The sequence below is a fragment of the Heteronotia binoei genome, chromosome 18 (genome assembly GCF_032191835.1).
Source record: "Heteronotia binoei isolate CCM8104 ecotype False Entrance Well chromosome 18, APGP_CSIRO_Hbin_v1, whole genome shotgun sequence".
Classification (NCBI taxonomy): Eukaryota; Metazoa; Chordata; class Lepidosauria; order Squamata; family Gekkonidae; genus Heteronotia; species Heteronotia binoei.
This window is the reverse complement of record NC_083240.1, coordinates 30167157-30193140: the sequence shown is the minus strand read 5'-3', so window position 1 is coordinate 30193140 and position 25984 is coordinate 30167157. Positions and strand designations below refer to the sequence as shown.

Sequence of the window (25984 nt, the reverse complement as noted above, 5' to 3'; positions counted from 1 at the left end):
CCTATTTTCTGGTTAAACTGAAACTGCATCATACAATTCCCACCTGATCTTACCCAGAACAAGATCCCTAGAATCTTGAAACTCACAATGCCAATGAGATATGGGCTTCCAGCATCACCCAGCAAATGGCTGATGCAGAGTTGCAGCGACATCGCAGTTGACTGGCGTTCAGGTTTTACCACGTACTGTAAAAGTGTAAGAAAAAAAAATTCTGAGGTTTGTTATGACACACATGCCCCCCACACCCAGAGCAGCACATACATCGAAGATGAGGGTTTTATGACATTGGTTGTGGTTGTACTAGACTGGGGTGGCCAAACTGATTTAATGTAAGCGCCGCATAGAATAAAAGTCAGATGTTTGAGAGCCACAGGACATGAACAAATATTACACACACATCTTTATTAAAACTCTTAATACTTTTCGCACAGAAAGATAAAATACATCTATGTACTTTACAATATGACCATGCTAGAAGGAGACTTCATTAAAAAAACAAACTGGGAGTAACAGTCCCCATAAGACTAGCATAGGAAACAGTTAGTTAGGGAATTATTTTTTGGCACCATATAAATGTACCATATAAATCACTGACCACCATTTGCAGCCTGATGCATCTTTCTTTGCTTTGACACCAAGGTTAGTAAATGCAAGTGCAATGAAAATAAGAAGGAACTCTGTGCCGCCCTCTTTAATGCTGTCCCTCCTTCCAGTGGCTCCCTCAGCTCTTGTGCTCTCTCTTTCCCCACTCTAGTTCTCTAGGCAACCTCTATGGTGGTGAAGAGTTTGCAAGCCTGCTATTTCCCCCTCCTTCTGTGCTTCACACATAATGGAAATAGTTCCCTACCTATGGGTCAGCGCACAGAGGCTGACTGAGGTCTTGATGCTAAGCATTCTTACCTCAGAGTAAGCCTGCATTAAGTTCCTCCTTGACATCCAGGCGTTACACAGTATGTGTGAAAGAGCCACATGTGGCTCCTGAGCCACAGTTTGGCCACCCCTGCACTTGATACAGGCCCTGAACAAACCCTGGACATTGGTCAGACCTTTGAGGGGAGGATCTCCAAGCCTTAATCCTAGAAGATGATACCTCTCTCTCCTGAGCAGCCAGCACCCATGCTCCCAGAGATACATGACAGGAAGAGGGTGAGTCAGAGCTTCTGAAGCTGCCTGGGCTAAAAAAGAATCCTTTCCATCAGCCTCACTCTCCTGCCGCTTCTGGCAGTGTGCGTGCAAAGGGAGGCAGCTGTCATGGTGCCCTTACTCTCTGTGCATGTAGACTAGCATCAAGATCACCCCTCAGGAAGCAGAAAAACACATGGTGGCTGTACAGAGAGCCAGTTTAGTGTGGTGGACTCCCCTCTGGGGAACCAGGTTTGATTCCCCCCTCCTCCACATGCCGCCAGCTGGGGGACCTTGGGCCAGTCACAGCTCTCTCAGAGCTGTTCTCTAAAGAGCAGTTCTCTCAAGAGCTCTCTCAGCTCCATTTATCTCACAGCAGGGTGGGGACAGGAAGGGAAAGAAGATTGTAAGCTGCTCTGAGACTCCAAATAAAGGGTGGGGTATAAATTCAATCTCCTTCTTCTCCTCTTCTCATAACCCAGCAGGTGAGCTCCACAACCAACCTGAAGGGGCTGTGGCTCAATGGTGGAGCATCTGCTTGGAATGCAGGAGGTCCTAGGTTCTATGTTGATGTGCATTGCCTAGAGCCCAGCATCGGCCAGGATAAGGCGATTCACAAATCTAATAAATAATAATAATATCCTTGGCATCCCCACTTAAAAAAAAAGACACTGATGATTTGTGATGTGAAAGACCTCTGCCTGAGGCCCTGGAGAGCCACTGCCATTCTTGATGGACCAAGGCTCTGATTCCATGTAAAGCGGCTTTGGGTGTTCCCCTGAGAGTCCCAACCAATGAATTGATCAGCAGTGTTTAACAGTGTTTTAATTGAGTGATTTTAAGTAACAGGTGTAATTTGTGCTGGAAAATGTTATATCAACTTATAAAAATAAATATATATACAGGGCTTTTTTTCTGGGGGAATGTTATGGATTGGAGTTCCAGGATCTCTTTGTGGAAACAAAACTTTTTAAAAATTTTTTTAAAGTTCATGAAGGACTCCCGTGTGTTTCTCCTTTATTCCTTCTTGAGAGTTCCAGCACCTCTTCTTCCAGAAAAAAACAACAGCCCTGCAAAACATTCCACTCAATTGGACGGTTCCACATAACTTGCTTCCCAGCTTCCTGTGGTCTGGCCAATGAGTGCAGAGGAGATAGGATTTCATCTGTTTAGATATGTACGCCCTGCTTTTCTCCCCAATAGGGACCCAAAACAACTTACGACATCATTTTTCTCTCCCCCTCCCCCCCCCATTTTATCTGCTTAATACCACCCTGTGAGATGGGTTAACTTGAGAAAGAGAGACTGGCACCATGCTTTTCCCTGGCAGAGTGGGATTTTAACCTGGATCTTCCGGATGAGTTTACTATACCACACTGCATGTTTGACAGTTTGAGGATAACTGAAAAACCTGGGATCTATTTTTAATTTTAACAAACCGGTTTATTGAAATGCAGAATATCTAGTTCGGGGCCAAGGTTTTGCTCTTTCATGTTACTCTAACAATGTTCAACTCTCCTTTCTTGCTTCCTGGATCTAACCTTAATTCCTCTTGCCAAAGGGACAAAACAGATACTTCCTCTCATCTTGAAAGAATGGAAATCTGTCTTGAGTTAGCAGCAAAATCAATATGGCAGTGTGAAAACAACTGAACTTACCAAGAGTATATCAGTCACGACGGCCCAGTTTAAAGATAAAAGGAATTCTCCAAGGGCAATAAAAATCTGAAATGTTAAAAGAGAGAGAGAGAGAGCCTGTTACTATTGCATCATGAGCTCACCAGGTAGAGGCACTGGAGAATAGCAAACAAATAGAGAGCAGCTGCTGTTTTCCTTTGACATTTTTTCTCAGGCATTTCGGCCACTTTCCCTTTGGATGCTGCCTGCTGGCTTATTAATACAATTGGCTAGCTTGTATTACAAAGAATTGGCCCAGTTCACATAGGTGCACATGAATGAGAAGGACTCTAGGGGACTGAAGCTGCTGGAGGCTCCAACAGCCATTACAAGCATCTGGCTTCTTCTTCTCCAAACAACAAAAAGGACCAAAATGTTGCAGCCTTATTCTTGCTCCTCTGTACTGCGCCCTGCCAATTTATACATTATGGAATACACAGGTAGGGTTCAGCCCCCCCCCCCCCCCCCATGTCCTGTGTAACAGTCAGACATGAGTTACAGAGCATCCTTGTGTTTGTTTCCCATGCTTAGGGTGCCTGATTTGGATTGGAACTGTAGCACAAACAAGGAACAGAATCAGGCAATCAGCCTACAATCCTGCACCTGAAACAGCCTGAGAGGGAGCGCATTATGAAGCCTAGTGGGAAAATCCACACGCAGGGGTCATTTTGTAGAAAAATAGGTGGTGGAGCTCATCCAGGGATTGTTATGCAGCTGCACCTCCTATTCAATGGACAAGGTGGGGAAGAGGAGGGGGAACCCTGAGAAAGGTTCAGGAGCTGTGTTCCTGTGAGCTTCTGCTGAATCCGAGGCCTGCCCACAAGTATAAATTTGGGTTTCTTTAGTAGGCCAAATAGTGGCCTCCTGGATCTATCTATTTCAGGTTGGGATTAAGGCAATGGTAGGGGGAGCTGAAAGTCCTTTGCCACATGTGTGCAATTGCAATCAGAACTGGGGGCAACTTGCAGAACTCACATCTGACTGTAACACAGGACATAAGGTTGGTACCCTGGACCTATGGGGTTCATGTACTCTATAATCTGTACATGCAAGAAGTCATCAGGTGATCCTGGAGGGGAAATGAATGAGAGGGACAGCGACTGATTTAAAACATTTATAAGCCCATCTTCCTCCCAATCCAAGGCAGGTGACAACAGTGAAATCATTTTTTTTTTTAAACACACAATTCTTTTAAACCCTCCCCCACAGAATTTAAACATTCACCAGAAAAAGATTTGAAAATAAACTTCAGCCAAGATTGCTGACTCTCAAAACACCCACAGAACAATTGTCTGAAGGAGGCAAAATCTCTTCTCATCAGTTCTATTTTAGGAAAGGAAAGGTCCCCTGTGCAAACACCAGTCGTTTCCGACTCTGGGGTGATGCTGCTTTCACAACATTTTCACGGCAGACCTTTTTATGGGGTGATTTGCCATTGTCTTCCCCCCAGCAAGCTGGGTACTCATTTTACCGACCTTGGAAGGATGGAAGGCTGAGTCAATCTTGAGCTGGCTACCTGAACCAGCTTCCGCTGGAATCGCACTCAGGTCGTGAGCAGAGAGCTCCGACTGCAGTACTGCAGCTTTACCACTCTGCGTCATGGGGCATTTTAGAATTTTTACTTTCTATTTTAGAAGCCCTCCTAAATAGTAAGAAAGACGTATTGAATTTCCTCCAGGACACTATTTCATAAAGTTGGAGCCACCACAGAAAAGGCCTGTGAGAAGAAGCAATGGAGTATACCCTTGCAGGGTAAGAACAACCAGAAGGTCTCTCCCTGAAAACAGATTTGCCAGAGAGATAGAGAGACCCAAGAAAACAGGGACTGTAAATAGAGATTGTTGGAAGAATCAAAAAGAATAATATTTCAGGTGTCTACTCTGACCCACCTTTTACTATTTAAGCTTCACAAATATGCAGGTAGGCAAGTTCCAGTTGGTTTCAGTATCACGGCACCAGCCACAGGGATGAGACAAGGAAATTTAACTTATAAGGGAGGGGAAAAAGTGCAAATACATTTCACTACCCCCCTCAGGCATCAGTCAGAGAAAAACACTGTGCTTCATCCCCGATGCACATGTCTACACTTGCAACTAAATCAGCTATTATCGAAGCCAAATAACATGCTTGGCAAATACTTCTAAAGTTGTGGTCTCTGAAGCGTTTGTCTTGTCTTGAGACGTCTTGCAGGGTTACATAAAATTCATTGCCTTTTCCCTCCTTTAAACGAAATCCAGTCCCAACTACTCTGTTGCCAGTGTGCTGTAGTGTTCTGGTTAAGAGTGGAAGACTCTAATCTAGGAAATCAAGTTTGATTCCCCACTCCTCCGCATGCAGCTGCTGGCTGACCTTGGGTCAGTCGCAAGTTCTCTTTGAGCTGGTGCTGGTGCCTAATGGAGTTGTGATCAAGTGGTCTTAGTTGACATCAAAAGGAAAAAGGATAGCAGATTGGCTCTATGAGGAAGCATTCTCATGCAAAATGTGTATCCAAAAGTCAACAGGCACGTAAAGGACAATTACCCTTGGAGCCTGGATTTTCAAGGAATTTGGATTCTACAGAGAATTGAACAAGAGGAGTGAAGGACTAAACAGTTTCTGGACATTTGATTTTTAAGCTTTGTGGATCCTTTTCCTTTGTGATTCTTTTGTATATTGTGTCTCTGCTTTCAAAGAAGCAGAGACAACAAAGAGAGACCTTATATGATTTATATCTTTTATTGTGTGGTTTGTACACAGTTGGTTGCTTTTCCTCCACAAGTTCTCTCTGAGCTGTTCTCCCAAAAGCAGTTCTCTCAGAGCTCTCTCAGACCCACTTACTTCATAGGGTGTCTGTTGTGGGGAGAGGAAGGGAAAGGAGATTGTAAGTAGCTCCGAGGCTCCTTCAGGTAGTGAAAGCAAGGTAGAAAAACCAATTCTTCTTCTTCTTCTTGCTGCTGTGCAGATTCTGTGAGTCTCTCTTCCCGTGCAATACAGGCTTCCAGGGAGCTCATGGGATGGAAAGTTCAGGTCTGGGCCAGACTGCAGTTGCTGGCAGTGTGTTGCCAAGTCTACTTACCTACCTATCTATTCATGTAAGGTTTTTCAGACATTACATTGGGGTGGGGGGTATCCATATGTGCATAGTTCAAGTTCACACTACCCACAATCCTCCTGATAACCTTGGTTGCTGTTTTGTCTAAACAGCGCACTGTGTGCAGTTTCGACTTCAGTACACGTTACTTAGGCTTTTGAATATCATGTACCGATGCTCAAATTACATACAGTGCAAATAAGATGAGAGCAAACAGAAATGAAAAAAGTTCTGCTTGGAGATAATGAAAAATTAATTTCAAAAACTTATAAGTTACTTTTAAAATGGTCTACAGAAGATGAAGTAGTGAAATCTCAAATGATTAAATGGGCAATAAATGTAAATAAAGAAATACAGATGGATACATGGGAATATTTATGGAAGAACTCTATGAAACTTTCAACATGTCAGAGTATTAAAGAGAACTGTTTTAAAATGATGTATAGATGGTATATGACTCCTAAAAAATTGGCAAAGATGAATAACAAGATGCCAGACAGATGCTGGAAATGCAAAAAACATGAAGGTTCTTTCTGCCATATGTGGTGGACTTGTGAAAGAGCGAAAAAGTATTGGCAAATGATCCAACAAGAAATTTCTAGGATCTTGGGATATGAATTCAAGAAAGCTGCAGGGACTTTTCTGTTGGGATTACAAATGGAAAAATTTCCAAAAGAAGATAGAACTATAATTTGGTACTTGCTTTCAGCTGCTAGGACCCTATATGCGCAGTTATGGAAGCAAGAAAAAATACCAGAAAAATGGGATTGGATTGTAAAAGTTATGACATGGAGTGAGATGGACAAATTAACAAGAACTTTAAGAGACTATGATTTAGAAGATTTTAAAAGGGAGTGGAAAAAATTTAGAAGTTATATAGAAGACGAGTGGAAAGTAAAAGGACTTTGGACAATTTTTGATAATGATTAAACTTTAGAAGAAAGAAGAATATTAATTTTAGTTCTTAGTAATTAAGGGTACCTTTTAATGTTAGTATTTTGAATAAATAACACTGGCAGGAGTCAAGTAACGGGGGGAGGCGTGATTAGAAAGAAGCATATGGGATAGATGAAAATAAGTTATTAACAGAAATTGTTACCATATGTTATCAATAAAATTGTTTAAACGCACACAGTGCCTTACTCAGAAGAAATTGCAGCTCTGCATGTTGGGAAGATGCAGGTAGCATGTGCCCATGGTACGCATGGTTGGATACCCCCAAAGGGAATGTCGGAAAAAGTATTCTATTAAATACATTTATATCCTACCATTTTTCTGTAGTTCTCTCCTCCTCAAGCCAAAAGGCCCAGAAGCTTGTACAACTGCAGAAGGCATATCTTCTTGACGTTTCACAGATGAACATAGATATGCATGACACTCCCTCATATCCTATACTATTACGTATGTTCAACACTCTTCACCAAGTACTATATATGTCATGGGTACTGGGGACCCTGCAGAAGAAGCTGAGCCTGCAGAAGAAACTGTGCCCCTGCCACCTGCACCAGTGCCCCTGCCTCCTGCTGGAGAAGATCCAAGCCCCCCTGCCTCGCCCTCTCGGGTGGCTCGTGTGCGTGACCGCCTTCGTCAGGACCTCAGGGATCGGAGGAGGGTGGCACGCTCACGAGCCAGACGCTCCCTGAGCCCTGAGTATTGAAAGGATTCTGGCCCTTCTAGGAGTGAGGATGCTTGAGTCTCAGCAGGATCCTGGCTGCCTCTCTGAGCCAGCAATTAGCCCAAATGGGCAACAGACAGCAGAGGGCTATATAGCTGTGGGCTTTGGGAGGAGGCTTTGTGGAAGCAAGTAGTCACTTACCTGACGTTCTAGCATCCACTCCGGCGTTGACTTTGGCTTCTGGACCTCTGACCTGCGATACCTGGACTGTGATTTGGTTTTGGCGCCTTGGGCCCTCTTTGCTCACCAGCTACAGACCTTGGACTGCCCCTGGACTTTGCCTGACCCGGCCCCAGCCTGTGATAATATACTGGGTTGATGCCCTCTGTGAATACTCTCTACCAGGGCTTTTTTTTAAAGAAAAGGTTCAGCAGGAACTCATTTGCATATTAGGTCACACTCCCTGACATCACCATTGATCCACACAGTGCTCTCCTGTAGAAAAAAGCCCAGCAGGAACTCATTTGCATATTAGGCCACACCTCCTGATGCCAAGCCAGCCAGAACTGCATTCCTGCTCAAAAAAAGCCCTGCTATCTTCCATTGATTTGAAAGTCAACAAGGGGTGGCACTTCTGAGAGCAGAAAAACATTTGTTCTATGATAGGTTATCAAGATTTCAGATCAAGATTCAACAGCTGCAGTGTGTGAAGAGGCAAGCTGCACACTTCAGTGTCTCCTCATGCCTCATGTGTATATATTTTTCTGCATGCGTGGTAGAGATAAGACATATCCATTTCCCACTCAGAAATTTCACTTCTAGAGACTCTGAAGAATGACAATATGATTGTACTTCACACATACTTTCAACAAAGTAGCCTGCACCTCAAGACCCCGATAGGGACAGTGATTTAACAATTAGGTGTAATGATTAAGAGTGTCAGATTAGTATCTGAGAGACCTTGAGCCAGTCACACTCTCTCAATCTAACCTACTTTGAAAGGCTGTTGTGAGGATAAAATGGAGGAGCAGAGAACAACATAAGCCACTTTGGGACCCCACTGGGGAGAAAGGCAGGATAAAAATGAATGAATTAAATAAATAATCAACAAGGGAGCATTACCCCAAAACAGGTCCTGTTGTTCCCCTAAATAGGGGAGCCAGAGCATATGCAGGGGCCTCCCTGTACCAGAAAGGAAGTGGGAGTTCCCTCACAACGAGCCTGTTCATGCTTCCTGCAGGCAATTTTTAAGGACCTCAAATTTAGCAGAATTCTGTGGCATTTTGTAAACGAAGCCCCCCCAAACATTTATTCTTTCCTGCCTACAAGGTGCCAACAGAAGGGATCCATTCCTCCTCCCACTCACTGAGGTTAACAGCCTCTGTTTTGAGGAGCCAGCTTCTCTCAGAAAGACTGTTTTGGCAGCAAGGTCTCCTCAATGACTATAATTAACTCTGCCTGAAGACTGTTTCAGTCAATTCTGGTCACAAGAACGTGCCAGTTTAATTGCAGCTGTTCAAGGAGGATTGCTGAGGGGCAGTACGGAGTCTGGTTATCACACTTTTCTCCTCAAAGTGAACCTGTGAGGTAAATTAGGCTGTGAGAGTGAGAAAGAGTAGTCCAAAGTCATCCACTGAGCTTGGTCAGAAGAGCGAGACTTTGAATCTCAGTCTTCCCCAGATGTAGCGCAATGCTGTAACCACTACACCACACTCTTGGTCCCTATTGTCTTCTGTCCACCACTGCAACACAGAGCGGGAAAACCAGCATGGGTAGTGAAGGAAAAGACCAAGCCAATTCTAGTGGCTAAAGATTTGTCCAGCAGGATCAGAATTGTGTGTGGCTGCTATGGTAGCTCTTGTGAAGGCAGAAACGTGAGATGCAAATTTTGTCGATAAATAAATAAATAACCCCTCACAGTCATTCAGAAACTGGTGTGCAGAATATTCCCAAACTATAAATCCCAGACTATAAAAAAAACCCCTCACAGTTATACAGAAACTGGCGTGCAGAATATTCTCAGAATATTCTGGTGTGCAGAATATTCCCAGACTATAAATCCCAGCATTCATTACGTTTCTCAGTCTCTGCCTAGGAGACAATGAAGCTGGCTGTATACCAGCTACCTCACCAAGGGCTGCAGGGGGGAAAATCCCTGCCAAACTCAAAATATCTCAGTATTGCTTACGTATGTAGCCACGATGCTCTCCTGAGCCAGCATGATCGCCAGATATATGCATGGTGCCGAGGCAAGCAAACCCACAGCGCAGATGATGGGGTCAGCTTGCGGGTTAATCTTCTTGTATCTTCTGGCGGCTTCTGCACCAGCAACAACCCCCAAAATGCCCACACCAACAGTCATGCCACCAAAGATCAAGCTGAAGGAAAAAAACAATACAGTGATAGGAGTTTGTAGTCTCTTACATTCTGGCAACAGTAGGATCGACACCTTTTAAATTTGACAGGATCTATACTTCTTTTGAACCTGTGTAGAAGTCAGGTGGTCAAGAGGCGCAGCTTCTCTGCAAAACTCTATCAGAGCACAGGAGGAAAAGCTGTTGCGTTTGGAGCTTTTTGAATGGTATTTCCTACACATGATGAGTCCCTGCATTTGTTGAGGGGCAACATGAAGGCTCTGTATCACATGCACAATGGGAGTTTTGTGGCACCCACAAGCACAGCCCTTTTCTGCTGACAACTGTGGTGTGTAGAGAGAAGAAGCTTCTGCCTCTCCCTGCTCTCCTGCCATTTTCACATTTTCAGACCTCCCCTTTGAGTCACAGCTTCACTGTGAAAATTAGTTATAGCTATGGAAGTAATGTGATTTTGCAACAAAGCCTACAACGGCTCTGTGGAACAGTTTGAGGATGCAAAAATTGCGTGTATAGGGGGCTGAGTTTGCTTTCCCCCCTGCACACTGCGATCAGGAGCAGAAAAGGGTTCTAGGTTGCCAACCTCCAGGTGACACCTAGAGATCTCCTGCTATTACAATTGATCTCTAGACAACCAAGATCAGTTCCCCTGGAGAAAATGGTGGCTTTGAAGGGTGGACTCTATGGAGTTGTGCCCTGCTGTGTTCTTTCTCCTCCCCAAAACCCACTCTTTCCAGTCTCAACCTCCCAAATATCCACACATTTCCCAACCATGAGCTAACAACCCTAGTTGTCACATGTCTGGATGGTACAAAATTCCCTTTCCCTGCTTGTTTTGGGTTTTTTATTTTGTGTGTGTATGCACTTGGAAATCATCATGACGACCTCTGGTGACTGACCCTTACTGCGGACCTGGAGGATATTCAGAGAGGTGGCCAAATAAAGCCTGCCCCACCTCCCGACTGCTGGTATTCCTTGTAGGTATCATATCAAGTACTTGCCAGAGTTGGCCCTGCTTAGCTTCCAAGATTGGGCTTGGCTGGGCTATCCAGGGCAGGGCTGGGTGGCACAAAACTCCCGCTGCACATCTGATACAAAGTCCTCATATAATCTCCTCAACTAAGACGAATTTGCCCTCATAGCTGACAGTTGGATTTTGCCAAGTTTTCCAGAACCCAGACTTAATGCTCTTACCACTCTATAGCACTGTCACTTATGGGAGGAACAGGGTTTATAGGAAGTAAGCATACTCCAGTGTTCCAAGTGTCTATATTTGGCCATTTTCTTTACTCAGTGGGTGTTTAAAGCATTCATCAATTTGAATTATAGTCCTTGTTCCTTCAGGACAATTTCTGATGTGCAGTAAGAAACCAATCATATAGTTTTCATCAGGGCTTTCTTTGTAGAAAAAGCCCAGCAGGAACTCATTTGCATATTAGGTCACACCCCTGACATGACCATTGTTTCACATAGGGCTTTTTGTAGAAAAAGCTCAGCAGAACCTCATTTGCATATTAGGCCACACCCCCTAACATCAAGCCAGCCGGAACTGTGTTCCTGTGTGTTCCTGCTCAAAAAAAAAAATGCCCTGGTTTTCATATAGAATTCATAATCCCATAGTGATTGCTACAAAGGCATTAGCTGAGCTTTTGTTTCAACCAGTGGGCTCATGTTTGGGAATTGGATTTTTGTAAATATTTTTAGATTGTTATCTCCATTTGATAGGATTATATGTATATTGACTTCTTAGCAATATTGTCACAGTTGTATTTTTTCATTCACAATCATTGTTGTGACAACTCTCTTAAGGTTGTAACCACCTGGGGGTTGGTAACCCTATGATGGCTACAGGCATAGTCAGCTTTAAAAGAAGGCTGGATAAATTCCTTGAGGAGAGGTCTCTCAGTGGCTATTAGTCAAAGTGAACCTCCACATTCAGAGGCAATAAACCTTTGAATACTAGTGTCAGGCGGCAACATCGGAAGAAAGCCTTGTTCTCTGTACTGTGTGTTGGCTCTCCAGAGTAACTGGCTGGTTACTACGTGCAACAGAATACTTTACTAGGAGCAGGGGTCATTTTGTAGAGAAATAGGTGATGGAGCTAATTAGCATAACTCATTAGCATATGCTCCCCCCAGCCAAAAGCAACCCGACACAAGGAAGGAGAGCCCTGGGTGAGCAAGGCCTGCTTGGGCTGGCTAGAGATCCAGTCAGCCCAAGCAGGCCTCACTCTCCCAAGGCTCTACTGCCCCTCTCCCCCAGTCAAAAGGGCACCAAGCTACCCGCTGACCAAAATCACATAAGAAGTGGAGAAAGGGTGGCACAGGCTTCTCCAGGGGTTAATGAGGGCTGCTGGAGGTGTGGCAAAGCTCCTGGTGGCTGGCTGCCTGCCCACTCTCCTAATCCAGGGATTGTTGTGCAGCTGCACCTACTATTCAGTGGACAAGGTAGATAGGTGAGGGGGAGGAGGGGTGCCATCAGAAAGGTTCAGGAGCTGTGCTCTATGAGCTCCTGCTGAATCTGAGGCCTGACTAGGATGACTGTTCTGATCCAGCAGGGCCCCTCTCATGTTCTCAGTCAAGGAATTCCTAAGGAAAGTGATTCATTTCCTGAAGTTAGGAAGAAACACAGAGCAGGTGCTTGAAAAGATTTGTTGGCTAGATACAGGTGAGCAGAAATCTATCAAGAGCATTCCCTAAGTCCAGTTTCTTCTCCAGAAAGAAGCACGCCTCACCTGTTGGTGGCATTGCATTTTTCCTCTGTTGGCGAAGAGATGTTGCGATGGAGGAACTGAGCTCTACAGAGGAATGTGGGGATCCAGAAGCTCAGAGCGCCTGTGACAAAGGCCAGGACGGTCACACCCAACGAGGACCATACAAAACTCCAGCTGCCAGAAAAATGAAGGTATTATTACTATTTAATGTATTTATACCCTGCTTTTCTCCAAGTCAATATGCATGGTATTAAAAAGAGCCACAAGAAGAACATACAGGAAACTGCCCTATACTGAATCAGAGCATCAGTCCAGCAAGCTCAGTATGTCTAGCAGCAGCTTTCCAGGGTCTCAGGATATTTCACATCACTTGGTACTTTTAACTGGAGATGCTGGGGATTGAACCTGGGGCCTTCTGCATGCAAAGCCAAGGCCCTTCCACTGAGATACAGCCCTTTCCTAAGAAGGTCTCTGCTTGCAGTCTAAAATAAGCCACAAAGAGGGAGGAAGATGTTATTGGGATTAAATGGGAAAGGATCTGCATTTGTTCTACACAATCCAATGTACAGATTTAAGCAGGGGTGAAATTGCAGCAGGAGGTCCTTTGCATATTAGGCCGTACACCCATAATGTAGCCAATTCTCCAAGAGCTTACAAAAAAGAGTCCTGTAAGCTCTTGGAGGATTGGCTACATCAGGGGGGCATGGCCTAATATGCAAAGGAGCTCCTGCTAGAATTCCACCCCTGGTTTTAAGATTGCTGGACTTGGATTTTTGAGATCCAGGTTCAGATCCCCACTCTGCTTTGAAACGTGCAGGATGACCTTGGACTAATTGCTCTTTTTCAGCTTAACCTAACACCAGGTCCTTGGAGGGGAATAAAAATGTGCTAAAGAGACAGGTGCCAGGTTGACGGTGGTGATCCTAAATACAGCCATCTTGTGACAGTTCAGCAGATCCAGGTCTGGTTAGAGCTTCCATGGAAACTCTGGGAACCCTACGGTTTGTGGTTTGAGCACTGGGAAGTAAGAAAGGTGGGCTATATAGGCAATGCATTATTATTCAGGAGAAGGAGCACCTGTCAGTGGGGAAGAAAAAACAGTGATGCATTTCAGAGGGCTACCAACTTCCAGGTGGGGCTTGGAGACCAGTTCCCCTGGAGAAAATGGCTGCCCTGGAGGGTGGGCTCTATGTCATTCTAATCATGCTGAGGTCCTTCCCCTCCCCAAACCTTGCCTTCTCCAAGCTTCACACTCAAAATTTCTAGGTCTTTTCCAGCTCAGAGCTGGCAACCCCATGGTAAATCAACTTGTAATGGTCACAGTTTTTCTTGTAGAAAAAGCACAGCAGCAACTCATTTGCATTTTAGGCCACACCCCTGACATCATCATTGTTTCACACGGCTTTTTTGTAGAATAACTCCAGCATGAACTCATTTGCATATTAGGCCACACACCCCTGAAATCACCAATGTTTCACACATGACTTTTGCATAGAGAAAGCCCAGCAGGAACTCATTTGCATATTAGGCCACACCGTCTGCTGCCAAGCCAGCCGGAACTGTGTTCCTTTACAAAAAAAGCCCTAGGGTTTCATTCCCCACTCCTCTACTTGCACCTGCTGGAATGGCCTTGGGTCAGCCATAACTCTTGCAGAGTTCGTCCTTGAAAAGGCAGCTGCTGTGAGAGTCCTCTCAGCCCCCCTATCTCACAGGGTCTGTTGTGGGGGAAGAAGATAAAGGAGATTGTGAGCCTCTCTGAGACTGATTCAGAGAGAAGGGTGTGGTATTATTATTTATTTATTTATTTATTTATTTATTATTTATTTATTTATTTATTACATTTGATTTATATCCCGCCCTCTCCGCAAGCGGACTCAGGGCGGCTCACAGTATCTACATAATTAAACCAGTACAATATATAAAACCATAATTTAACATTTTCAGTTTAAAAAACATATTACAATTAAAATTATTAAAACCATTTTAAAGTGCTGAATCCCTACATTATAGCGGCATTAGAGTTCCAAACAGGGATCACCGGCGTTCTGTGTGATGTCCGGTGGCAGCCATCTTCGTCAAGCATCGAAGGCCTGCTTGAACAGCTCGGTCTTACAGGCCCTGCGGAACGCAGACAGATCCCGCAGGGCCCGTATGGCTTCTGGAAGTGCATTCCAGAGCTCTGGTGCTGCCACCGAAAAAGCCCTAGATCTTGTCACGCATAGCCTGGCTTCTTTTGGTCCGGGGACCGAGAGTACGTTTTTTGCCCCTGAACGCAGTGCTCTCTGGGGGATATGCGGAGAAAGGCGGTCCCGTAGATATGCAGGTCCCTGACCATAAAGGGCTTTAAAGGTCAATACCAACACCTTGAAGCGAACTCGGAACACAACAGGTAGCCAGTGCAGCTCTTTCAGCACTGGCTGAATGTGCTCCCATCGTGGCAGCCTCATCAGCAGCCGTGCCGCAGCATTCTGCACTAGCTGTAGTCTCCGGGTTTGCGTCAAGGGTAGCCCCATGTAGAGAGCATTACAGTAATCTATTCTTGAGGTGACCGTAGCATGGATTACCATCGCTAAATCGTTGTGCTCCAGAAAAGGAGCCAGCTGCCGTGCCCGCCGAAGATGAAAAAAGGCAGATCTAACAGTGGCTGCTACCTGGGCCTCCATTGTAAGGGAGGACTCAAGGAGCACGCCTAAACTCCTGGCCTTAGGGACCGGTGTTAATGGCACCCCGTCAAGAGTCGGCAGATGGATCTCTCCCCTTGGACCACCCCGACTCAGGTAGAGAACCTCCGTCTTTGTCGGATTCTGTTTCAGTATAAATCTACGGTCTTCTTCGCCTTCATCACAAATCTAAGATTTCTGTACCTTTGCTACATATGGTGGAATTTCTCTCCCTGCCCGATCCTGTTGCGAGGTATCCTCTGTTTCTTTCCAGCTGTAGCAGGTCACTTAGCTAATATGGAGCCTGATGTTAAGCATGTTGTCTCAGATGTCAATTCCTGTAGGGTAGCCTTGCTTATTGTAGCAGAACAAAAGAGAATTCCTGAAGTTCTGTGAAGACTTGAAGGTGCCTCTGGATAATTAGTTTGCTTTACACAGATGTAAGTCACACTGATTTCAGTGATATTTACTCCCATGGTAGTCTGTATGCAGCGGCAACTTTGTCATCTTCACTGGATCTCCCCATCCCCAAAATTAGCAATTGTAGGTTTGAAGACCTATGGATGATTTCTGTATGTCAACAGTGCCCTCTAGTGAGTCCCCCTGCTCAGTAGATATCTTAATATCACAACTTTGGTACAACAGAGCAGCCTGATAGTGCAGCCTGCACCTATCTTGTCAGAGCTTGAAAACTAAGAAGGGTTGGCAACCGTTAGTACTTAGATGGGAGACCACCAGGGGAAACAGGGGTTGCTATGGGATGGAAGGTCATGGCAAACCTCCTCTTCTCATCTCTTAACTTGAAAACCCCAGAGTCCTGGGTTACTACGAGCCAATTGCGACTTGACAACACACAATTAATAGTAGTAGTAGTACAACATGCATAAAAACATAGGTGTATAAGTGACATGCATCTTATGTTTGTCCCACCCCTTATTTTATTTTGGGAAAGTGTATCTGGTCTTCCCTCCTTTCCGATAACCACCCTGTTAGGTTAGGTTGAGAAAGAGTGACTGGCCCAAGATTATCCACGGAGCTTCTTGAAAGAACAGGGACTCAAACTCAAGTATTCCAGGTCTTACTCCACTATAACTTACACTACATGGGCTAACTGCTTTCTTTCGATCACCCATCTCCCTAAGTACCTATCCAGCTAGCAAATACTGCTGAATGTATTTTGAATTTTAGTAGGTGTAGAGCAGCCAGATCTATTTTGTAACCAACCTCATCTATTCAGTTTTGACTTTTTAGATTAAAAAAAGAAAAATATGATAGTTTAACAAAATGGAGATAAGGAAGAACAATGTGAATTCTTTACGCTTGGGCAACTGTCTGGTGTTCGCAAGGCAGAACATAAGAACATAAGAGAAGCCATGTTGGATCAGGTCAATGGCCCATCCAGTTCAACACTCTGTATCACACAGTGACCAAACACACACACACACACACACACACTCACACTGTGGCTAACAGCCACTGATGGACCTCTGCTCCATATTTTTATCCAATCCCCTCTTGAAGCTGGCTATGCTTGTAGCCACCGCCACCTCCTGTGGCAGTGAATTCCACATGTTAATCACCCTTTGGGTGAAAAAGTACTTCCTTTTATATGTTCTAACCCGACTTCTCAGCAATTTCATTGAATGTCCACGAGTTCTGGTATTGTGAGAAAGGGAGAAAAGTACTTCTTTCTCTACTTTCTCCATCCCATGCATAATCTTGTAAACCTCTATCATGTCACCCCGCAGTCGACGTTTCTCCAAGCATTTTAACCTTTCTTCATAGGGAAAGTGTTCCAAACCTTTAATCATTCTAGTTGCCCTTTTCTGTACTTTTTCCAATGCTATGATAGGCAGGTGTTGACTGGAAGCAGAGCCTCCTTCAGGGGTGGCCCCTTGGCTGAGGAATGCCTTCCCCAAAGAGGTTCACTTGGCACCTAGTCTGATCTCTTCTTTTGGTTAAAAGATTTTCTTGCTTGGGTCTTTTGTTAATATATCTTCATGGGCCCTTGCACAGATCATTTTAGGGCAGAAAGTGTTCCAGTGCAATGTTCCAGTTCCTTGAAATGTATTCATCTGAAGCTGATTTGTTATATTTTATGCAGCTTTACCAATTTTATTTACTGGTTTTCTTGTAAACCATGTCAAGTTGGATATATGGAGAAGCAGTCAATCAATCAGCTAAATAAAAAGGGCTATTTACCTGTGAAATGTTGCAGCATAAAATGTGTGGCATAAAACGTGTCAAACCAGGATGGTAGTTTTGGGTGGGTGCTACCCACTGGGTAGCCAGTTTGGTCTGCAGCAGAAGAGCTAGAACTGAGTCTAACTGAGTCACCACGGAGTGGAGACCACTGAGGTTTTGGAGTTATGAGCTTCCAAGAGTCAAAGCTCCCTTTATCAGACATGCAACAAAAGGAGTTTTGACCCTCAAAAGTTATGCCTTGAAATTCTTCTCTCTCTTTTTGTTGTATTGTATTTTTATGTGTGTGTGTGTACCTGGCAGTCATGGCAATCTCTGGTGACTGACCCCTACTGGGGGCATAGAGGGTATTCAGGGAGGTGGCTGAATAAAGCCTGCCTCTGCCTCTCAACTTCTGGTATTTCAAGGAGGTCTCCCATCCAAGTACCGTACTTTCCAGAGTTGACCCTGCTTAGCTTCTGAGATCTGACTGGGCTTGTCTGGGCTATCCAGGTCAGGGCAAAAATTATAGCCTGAAATTCTTGTTGGTCTCTAAGGAGCTTCTGGATGGATATCTAGACCAGGATGAGGGAGAGTTTGGGAGAGAACAGGGTTCAAGTCCCTGCTCAGCTGTCAAGCCCATTCCCATTCAGCCTAACCTACCTCACAAGTCTCCTGTGAGAATAAAATAAAGGAAGGGGGAAACATGTATGCAGCTTGACACTCGTTGGAGGAACGGGAAGATAAAAACTGGATAGCAAAACCATCTTGCTGACAGAAACAACATTTGACCGAAGAACTGTGACATGACCTCAATGGCAGGTGTTCCTTACTTTCTGCAAAGGGACAAGACATCTTTGCACCAGGTTGAATTCTCTCCATGTTCACCAGCATTTTCTTCCTGTTTTGTAGCTGCACGGTGGGCAGATTCAGGAACTAAGAGGACCAGGAGTACTAGGCCGACTACTCCCATACAAGGTGTAACCTACAAAGACCGGGACAACGGCTGGTGTTAATAGCCAATGGGGCAGCATCAGTATCCATCCAACGAACACCTTCTGTACAGTCCAGCCTGCCCCCAAAGCCCTGTTCTCCATGCCTCTACTTTTAGAGGGGAGGTAAGACAGGGCATTTCCAGTGGTGGCATCTTGCCTTTGGAAGGCCATCCCAGCTTGGCTGTGATCTTTCTCAAAATTTCAGAGCAAAACAGTTTTGAGAAAGATCAAAGAAAAGACGGGGGAAACCTGGCAGGTGCAAGAGAAAATGTTTTCCAAGCAGCAATTGAAACTGGGAAAGGTTAATAACAAAGTGAAAGGAGCCAGATCCATCGCAGAAAAGACTTACCCGGAAACCCCAGCTCCAGTGTCCAGTGGCATGCTCCATGGTAGAAGACAGGATGTAACCAAGGCCACTGCAAGACAGAAGATCAAGGTTTTGTCTCCAGTTGCTGCAGCCCCAACTGTTTACAGGTTAGAGTAATGAGTTAGAGTTTACAGCTGGGTTGCAACTCAGAACACTTAGATGAAGAAGCATGTGGACGGGTCACATTTTGATCCTGCAGTGCTCCAAAGAAGCTCAGAGCAATGTGCACAATTCTTTCTCAAGACTGATTGGTCCAGAGTCACATGGGAAGCTGTGCAACAATTTGAACCTAGGGTTTGTGTGACCTAGTCTGGCACTCCAGCCACACATGGATCATGTTGTGTAATTCCAGATCAGGCTGTCAGAACAGGGGTGGCCACACTTGCTTAATGTAAGAGCCACATAGAATAAATTTCAGAAGTCTGACAACCACAAAGCATGAACATCAGATGTTTGAGAGCAGGAAGGAAGGAAAAATAGATGTGGGAAGGGGGAGGACAGGTGGAAAGAAAGCAACTTTAACTTCTACCAACTCAACTTTGTTTTGACTCTCAGTATATTGTCATATGCTTGTTTCTTTTCCCCCCTATTTCAATATATCAGTAGTAGACGTTTGTTTGTAATTTTCAACACAATGGAGGGGAAAAGAAAGCAACTTTAAATGCATTCTCCAAGCTGCCAACTGGCTTGGCTTGGAGAAGTGATGTAAAGAGACAAATGCCTTCTCCAAGCTGGCCAATTGGGTAATGGAAGCTTCAAAAACCATATAATATGTGTGAAAGAGCCACATATAGCTCCTGAGCTACAATTTGGCCACTTCTGTGTTAAAACATCCAACTGGTAGTGAATATCCAAGGTCTCGGACAGGGGTAGACTTCCCCAACACTTGCAGTCTTTTGGGCTGAAGAGGCCAGAATGAACCTATTTATTTAATTCATTTGTACCCCCCCCCCCCCAATTGGGACCCAAAGAGACTTAAATTGTTCTCCCCCATTTTATCCTCACAACAACATTGCGAGGTAGATTAGGCTGAGAGAATGTGACTGGCCGAAAGTCATCCAACTTGTGACCTTCAGTACCACTGTGCTAGTCTATTTTTTAAAAAAATAGTTAACATATGATCCCCCCATAATCTAAAAAACAAACATAACCAACCAATCAACAGAACTTTATATTCTTGTCTTGAACCCGAATAGACACATGAAGCTGCTTCTAGTTGCTATTACCAAGGGTCTACTAAGCTCTGTATTGCCTGCTTTGACTGGCAGCTGCTCTCCAGTGTCTCAAGAAGAAGAAGAAGATATTGGATTTATATCCCGCCCTCCACTCCGAAGAGTCTCAGAGCGGCTCACAATCTCCTTTACCTTTCTCCCCCACAACAGACACCCTGTAAGGTGGGTGGGGCTGAGAGGGCTCTCACTCCTCCACTTGCACCTACTAGCACGGCCTTGGGTCAGCCATAGCTCTGGCAGAGGTTGTCCTTGAAAGGGCAGTTGCTGTGAGAGCCCTCTCCAGCCCCACCCACCTCACAGGGTGTCTGTTGTGGGGGAGGAAGGTAAAGGAGATTGTGAGCCGCTCTGAGACTCTTCGGAGTGGAGGGCGGGATATAAATCCAATATCTTCTTCTTCTTCTTTCAAGGACAACCTCTGCCAGAGCTATGGCTGACCCAAGGCCATGCTAGCAGGTGCAAGTGGAGGAGTGGGGAATCAAACCCGGTTCTCCCAGATAAGAGTCTGCACACTTAACCACTACACCAAACTGGCTCTCTCAGGCGGAAGTCTTTCACATCAACTACCACCCGATCCTTTTGACTGAAGATAATTAGGGATTTGGGAGTGAAGGCAGCAGGGCATAGCTCAGTCCCATCAGAGCTCAGAAGCTAAGCAGGGTCAGTACTTGAACAGGAGAACAGCAAGGAAGTCAATGGCCAACCACCTCTGCTTTTCATTTGCCTTGAAAGCCCCTTGCTGGGATTGCCGTAAATTGGCCACAACTTGACAACACTTTATGCACACATAACCAGGGCCAGTCCTAGACTGTCTGGTATCCTAGGCAAGGCTAACTTCTGGCACACACACACACCCTGCACTGATAACGTCACCGAGTCATATGGGGCCGCCCAATTTGGTACCCTCAGAAGACTGGCGCCCTAGGCAATTACCTAGGCAGCCCTGCACGCTACAATGGATTGAACTTGGTACCTTCTGCACGCAAAATGGATACTCTACCAGCAAGGCGTGGCACCTCTCCTTATCATGAACACATGAAACTGCCTTATACTAAGTCAGGTCCTTGGTCTGTCAAGGTCAGCATCATCTATTCTGACTGGCAGCAGCTCTCCAGGGTCTCAAGCAGAAGTCTTTCACATCACCTCCTACCTGAGCCTTTTAAATGGAGATGCCAGGGATTGAACCAGAAGCCTTCTGTTCAGAAAGCAGATGCTCTGATAGGCAGATGTACCTTCCAACAGGTATGAAAATGTAGAAGATGGACAGCATCCAAATCCTGCGGTCTTTCTCAAATAAGTCAGCAATGATGGAAGGAGCTATTGTGGAATAGCTAGCAGTGCCAGTACCCACCAGTCCACGTGAAATGAAGAATAGCCAGGCCATCTAGAGGAGCAAAAAGATGCATGAGAACCTAGAAAATGCATATTAAGTAATACTCTCCAGATTGGGCAAAGGACTTGTTTGATTTACATCTGCCCCTTTAACTGTTTAATGGCATGCAGAGTTATTCCAGTTGAACACAGTTAAATTCAGTGGGAAGATTCTGCATAGGATTGCACTCTTAGTCACAATAGTTTTGATCTATCATTTAAAATTGTTTTTATCAACTAACAAGATCTGCCCTAATTCATTGGCTGGCAGATTTTGTGGAGGGGAGGGAGATCAACGTGGATGGAATGCCCCAGAGTCCACCCTCCAAAGCTGCCATTTTCTCCAGGTGAACTGGTTGTGGTCTGGACATCAGCTGTAATTCCAAGAGATCTCCAAGCCCTGCCTGGAGGTTGACAACCCTATATGTCCTGGACACCCCTCCCACTCAAAGCCAACCCTTACCGACTCAGTGATGAAGGAGCTACCAAGAGTAACTCCTGACCAAAGTAGTATTCCAGCGCCCAGGATGATTTTCCTATTGTACCGGTCCCCAAGGTATCCAAACAGTGGTGCCGAGAACAAGAAACAGAGGATGAAAACTGCAATGAGAAGAAAGCCAGGAGAGGAGGAGAGGTCATCTTGTGATGTCACCAGGACAGCCATTTTGTGTGCAGGACTGGGATCCCTCTTGGCTATATTCAAGTGGAATTTTAGGACAGTTTGAAACAGGTTGGTTGCTACATTCAAGTGAAAAGCAGGTTAAGAGAATGGCCAAGTATGCCTCCTCTCAGCTGTTCTTATGGTTGCAACAAGCTGTGGGTTCAGAAATCTCTGAAGATTAGAGAGTGGAGCCTGGAAGAGTGGAGTTTAGGGACGGCAGGGATCTTGGTAGGGTCGACCTTCCAAAGAAGCCATTATTTTCTCCAGAAGTGGAATAAATGTTTTAAATAAATAAATATGTGCTTTGTGTATTCTGGAGAGCAGTTGTAATTCCAGGAGATCTCCAGCCCCTACCTGGAAGTGGCAAGCTCAGCTGTGCTTGGGTTGCAAACTGAGGTGAGGTCTGAAGGGAAAGAATTAAGCTCACACAAACATGCAACTTTCTAGTCCTTTGCTCAGCCCTTGTGGTTCCTTATTTTTGAAGACCACACTGAGTCTGTCATACAGCATCTGAAGAGCTGAGCTCTAGACCACGAAAGCTTATGCTGAAATAAAAATGTATTAGTCTGTAGGGTGCCCCAAGACTTCTGTTTCTCGGTTGCTACGTAACATTTATTCTGACCCTCTGTGCAATACTGTGGATTCTTTCAAAACAGGCACACCCATGTCTCTTAGCAGCTAGAGAGTTAGGTGAGTGTGGAGAGCTGGTCTGGCATAGAAAATAATTAGCTGACCTTAGACTAGGGAGATCTTTCAGCTTCTTGCCCACCTATAATGCCTAGTAGATGGCCTTAGACCAGCCTTTATTGAGTAACCCGGCAGGATTGTTCTACCTACCTGGGAAGAGGGGATGCAAATTTTTAGCAGGGAGATGAAGCCAGGGATGTACAATTTTGAACCTACTGGTTAAGACTGAGAGGACAGTAAAGAAAGCAAAAAGGTTAGACACAGGCTGATTCCGCATTTGGCGTTTGCCTCCCTTTTGCTTAGTGGTTGTTCCATACGGGTGTGATTTCCCGATTCCACACTAGAGGATTTCTCCCAGATTCAATTCCCAATCTGTTCCGTGTGTTCTGATTCCGCATTACTGCTCCTCCCAGAGTTTCCCCCACAATCGTAGCAATTTCCCCCTCCCTCATACGTTTCCCTTTTTTTTTTTAACACGCATGTGTGTTTGCGTTACAACGCGATCGTCTTTGCGTTACAACATAATGCCAGAGGCATAATACTGGCAAAGTCACGTGTTTTCCTTTCGCCCTACCATTGGCAGGTTATCTTAGCCCCAGGAAATCTGAGTCGGTGATCCACCATTTTTATCCACTCACGCTGAATGTTAAGCACACAGTTTTCCATTAAAAGCTATAACAAATTACAAATAGATGCATGAAGGTGTGGGGTGGGGGAGATTTATTCCAAGGGGTTAAGGGAGAAAGTTTCCCCAACCTATCAAAAATATAAACCTATAAACATAATCAAATTCCCGTTCCCGTTTGAGGCGATATGGGGGGGGATCGATAAAGGTGGCAATCGCGCATCTTTAAAGTAGTCCATGTAACATCGCTATTTATTTAGTTGCGTTGTAATGATCTTATTTGAAAAAAAAAATTATAATAGGAGTGATTTAATCGGAGGGGGGAAGTAATCACAATGCAATGACACATTATCAAAATCACGTGGAATACCATAAAGAATGAGGGTAGGTGGAAGCAAGGGATGTATTCAGTAAAAGAAAACCGCGTTACATCGTTATATATTTTTCGCGTTGTAACGCAAAACGTGATTTGTTTAAAAAAATTACTTTATTTCAGGAAAATATTGGATAATTTTCAAAGGGAGTAAAATTAAGGAAGTATGACGAAATAACTGGGCGGAATCATGGGCGTGGAGTTATGTGGGTGTGTTCTACTGATGCGAGAAGTTTGACAGCGCATTGGCGTGAGTTCCGCACATAAATTTCAAGCCCCGAAACCGCATCAAAAATAAACTTCTTGCTTTTTGAGGATCTCCTAAATGCAGGGCGACACCACTTTGGAGGCGGGTCAAACTGCCACCCCAGGTCAAGATATGCGGAAACCAACATCTGCACCGGGAGAAACACAGCGCCGGAACTGGAGCAAAGGCTAACGCGGAATCAGCCACACAGGAGAATCCTTTTACCTGTATGCAACAGGCCAGCCTTACTGTCTCTGAGACCGAAGTACATCTGTATCTTCTCAAGCACTCCTGTAACACACAAAGATTGATCATAGCTGCAAAGTGCCAGAAAAGACCAAGACTATTCATTTCTCGTGTTTGTAACCCACCCTTTCTCTCAGGGACTCAGGGCTTCATCTACAGTTTTGCCCATCACTCCTCTTCTCCTCACAATGATCTTGTGAGGTAAGCCAGGCCAAAAAATAGTGACCACTGGCCCAATGTCACCCAGAGAGATTCATGGCTGAGTAGGGATCTGAACCCAGGGGCTCCCAATTCCTACCCAGAGTCATAATTACACCCTGCAGCTCTTGTTTGCTTTAAGAAATGAAACCACAGCATCAGGTTGAAGCAGACGAGATGGTGGGAGATATGAGATCGAATCTCCCTACCAGTTTTCAAAGAACATGGCGGGGGGTGAGAACAGGTTTAAATGTTCATCCCTACGTGTTTTTCAGGGTTGCCAGGTCTGTGTTGGAAAATACCTGGAAACTTTGGGAGTGGATCAAAGCCCAGCAGGAATTCATTTGCATATTAGGTCACACCCCTGATATCACCATTGTTTCACACAGCGCTTTTTTTTTGCAAAGAAAGCTTAGTACAAACTCCTTTGCATATTAGGCCATGCCCCTTGATGCCAAGCCAGCTGGAACTGCGTTCCTGTGTGTTCCTGCTCAAAATAAAAGCCCTGGGGTGGATCCAGGAGTAGGCAGGGTTTGGGGAGGGGAGGGGCCTCAGCAGGGTAAGATGTCACAGAGTTCACCCTTCAAAGCAGCCATTTTCTCCAGGGGAGCTGATCTCTGCCAGCTGGAGATCAATTGGAGGCATGCAACCTTAGCGTTTTTGCCATCTGAAACGACCACTGTCCCCCCATGTCATTATTAGCCCTTTTAAAAAAAAACCAAATTCAACCAGAGGTGGGAGTTCAAATAGCAAACAAGTCTTGAGTAGTTAAACATCTTCATTCTGCTCCAGGTACTGTGGTTAGGGCTGCCAACCTCCAGCACCTGGATGTCTCCCACTATTATGATCTCCAGATGGCCAAGATCAATTTCCCTGGAAAGACTGGCTGCTTTGGAGGGTGGACTATGTGGCATTATACTCTGCTGAGTTCCCTTCCCAAACCCTCCCCTCTCCAGCTTCTACCCTCAAAATCTCCAGGTATTTCCCAACCCAGAGCTGGCAACCCTCTCTTTTGTTTAAACTCATACACATGCCAGTTCTCCTGATCTATTTCATGGGATTTCTCCAGGGTATTATCTAGTCCCCATTTTGCCCTTCGGTAAGATTTCACAGTCACTTTAAAAATAAGTTGGATTTAAAAAATCAGCAGTGTAATATTTCTTCCAGAATACGTCCTATAACCATTGTAATGTGAAATAACTGCAGTACTGCAGTCCTAAGCTGTGCTCGTGACCTGAGTTCGATCCCAGTGGAAGCTGGGTTCAGGTAGCCAGCTCGAGGTTGACTCAGCCTTCCATCCTTCCAAGGTCGGTAAAATGAGTACCCAGCTTGCTGGGTTGAAAGTGTAGATGACTGGGGAAGACAATGGCAAACCACCCTGTAAAAAAGTCTGCCGTGAAAATGTTGTGAAAGCAACGTCACCCCAGAGTCAGAAATGACTGGTGCTTGCACAGGGGACTACCTTTACCTTTTTTTTCAAATATAACACCAATGCAATATGAGAAGAAAGTTATCAAGCCATGATATCCTGTAGTAAATATTTGATGGAGCATGAAATCTTATCAAATAATCCTTT

At 44.9% G+C, this 25984-nt stretch overlaps 1 protein-coding gene across 1 annotated transcript in view; it reads right to left on the bottom strand.

Annotated features, from left to right (window-relative positions):
• The window catches only part of LOC132587365 (protein spinster homolog 3-like), a 131226-nt gene that overhangs the window by 71255 nt on the left and 33987 nt on the right, over positions 1–25984 (bottom strand). Inside the window, exons 3-11 of the mRNA XM_060259642.1 lie at positions 24190–24255; positions 21835–21971; positions 21233–21384; positions 18754–18820; positions 18243–18394; positions 12590–12742; positions 9672–9861; positions 2781–2846; positions 87–185 (exon numbers count right to left, since the gene is read on the bottom strand). Of these exons, the coding sequence (XP_060115625.1) occupies positions 87–185; positions 2781–2846; positions 9672–9861; positions 12590–12742; positions 18243–18394; positions 18754–18820; positions 21233–21384; positions 21835–21971; positions 24190–24255 (1082 nt within the window). The remainder of the gene's footprint in view (positions 1–86; positions 186–2780; positions 2847–9671; positions 9862–12589; positions 12743–18242; positions 18395–18753; positions 18821–21232; positions 21385–21834; positions 21972–24189; positions 24256–25984) is intronic.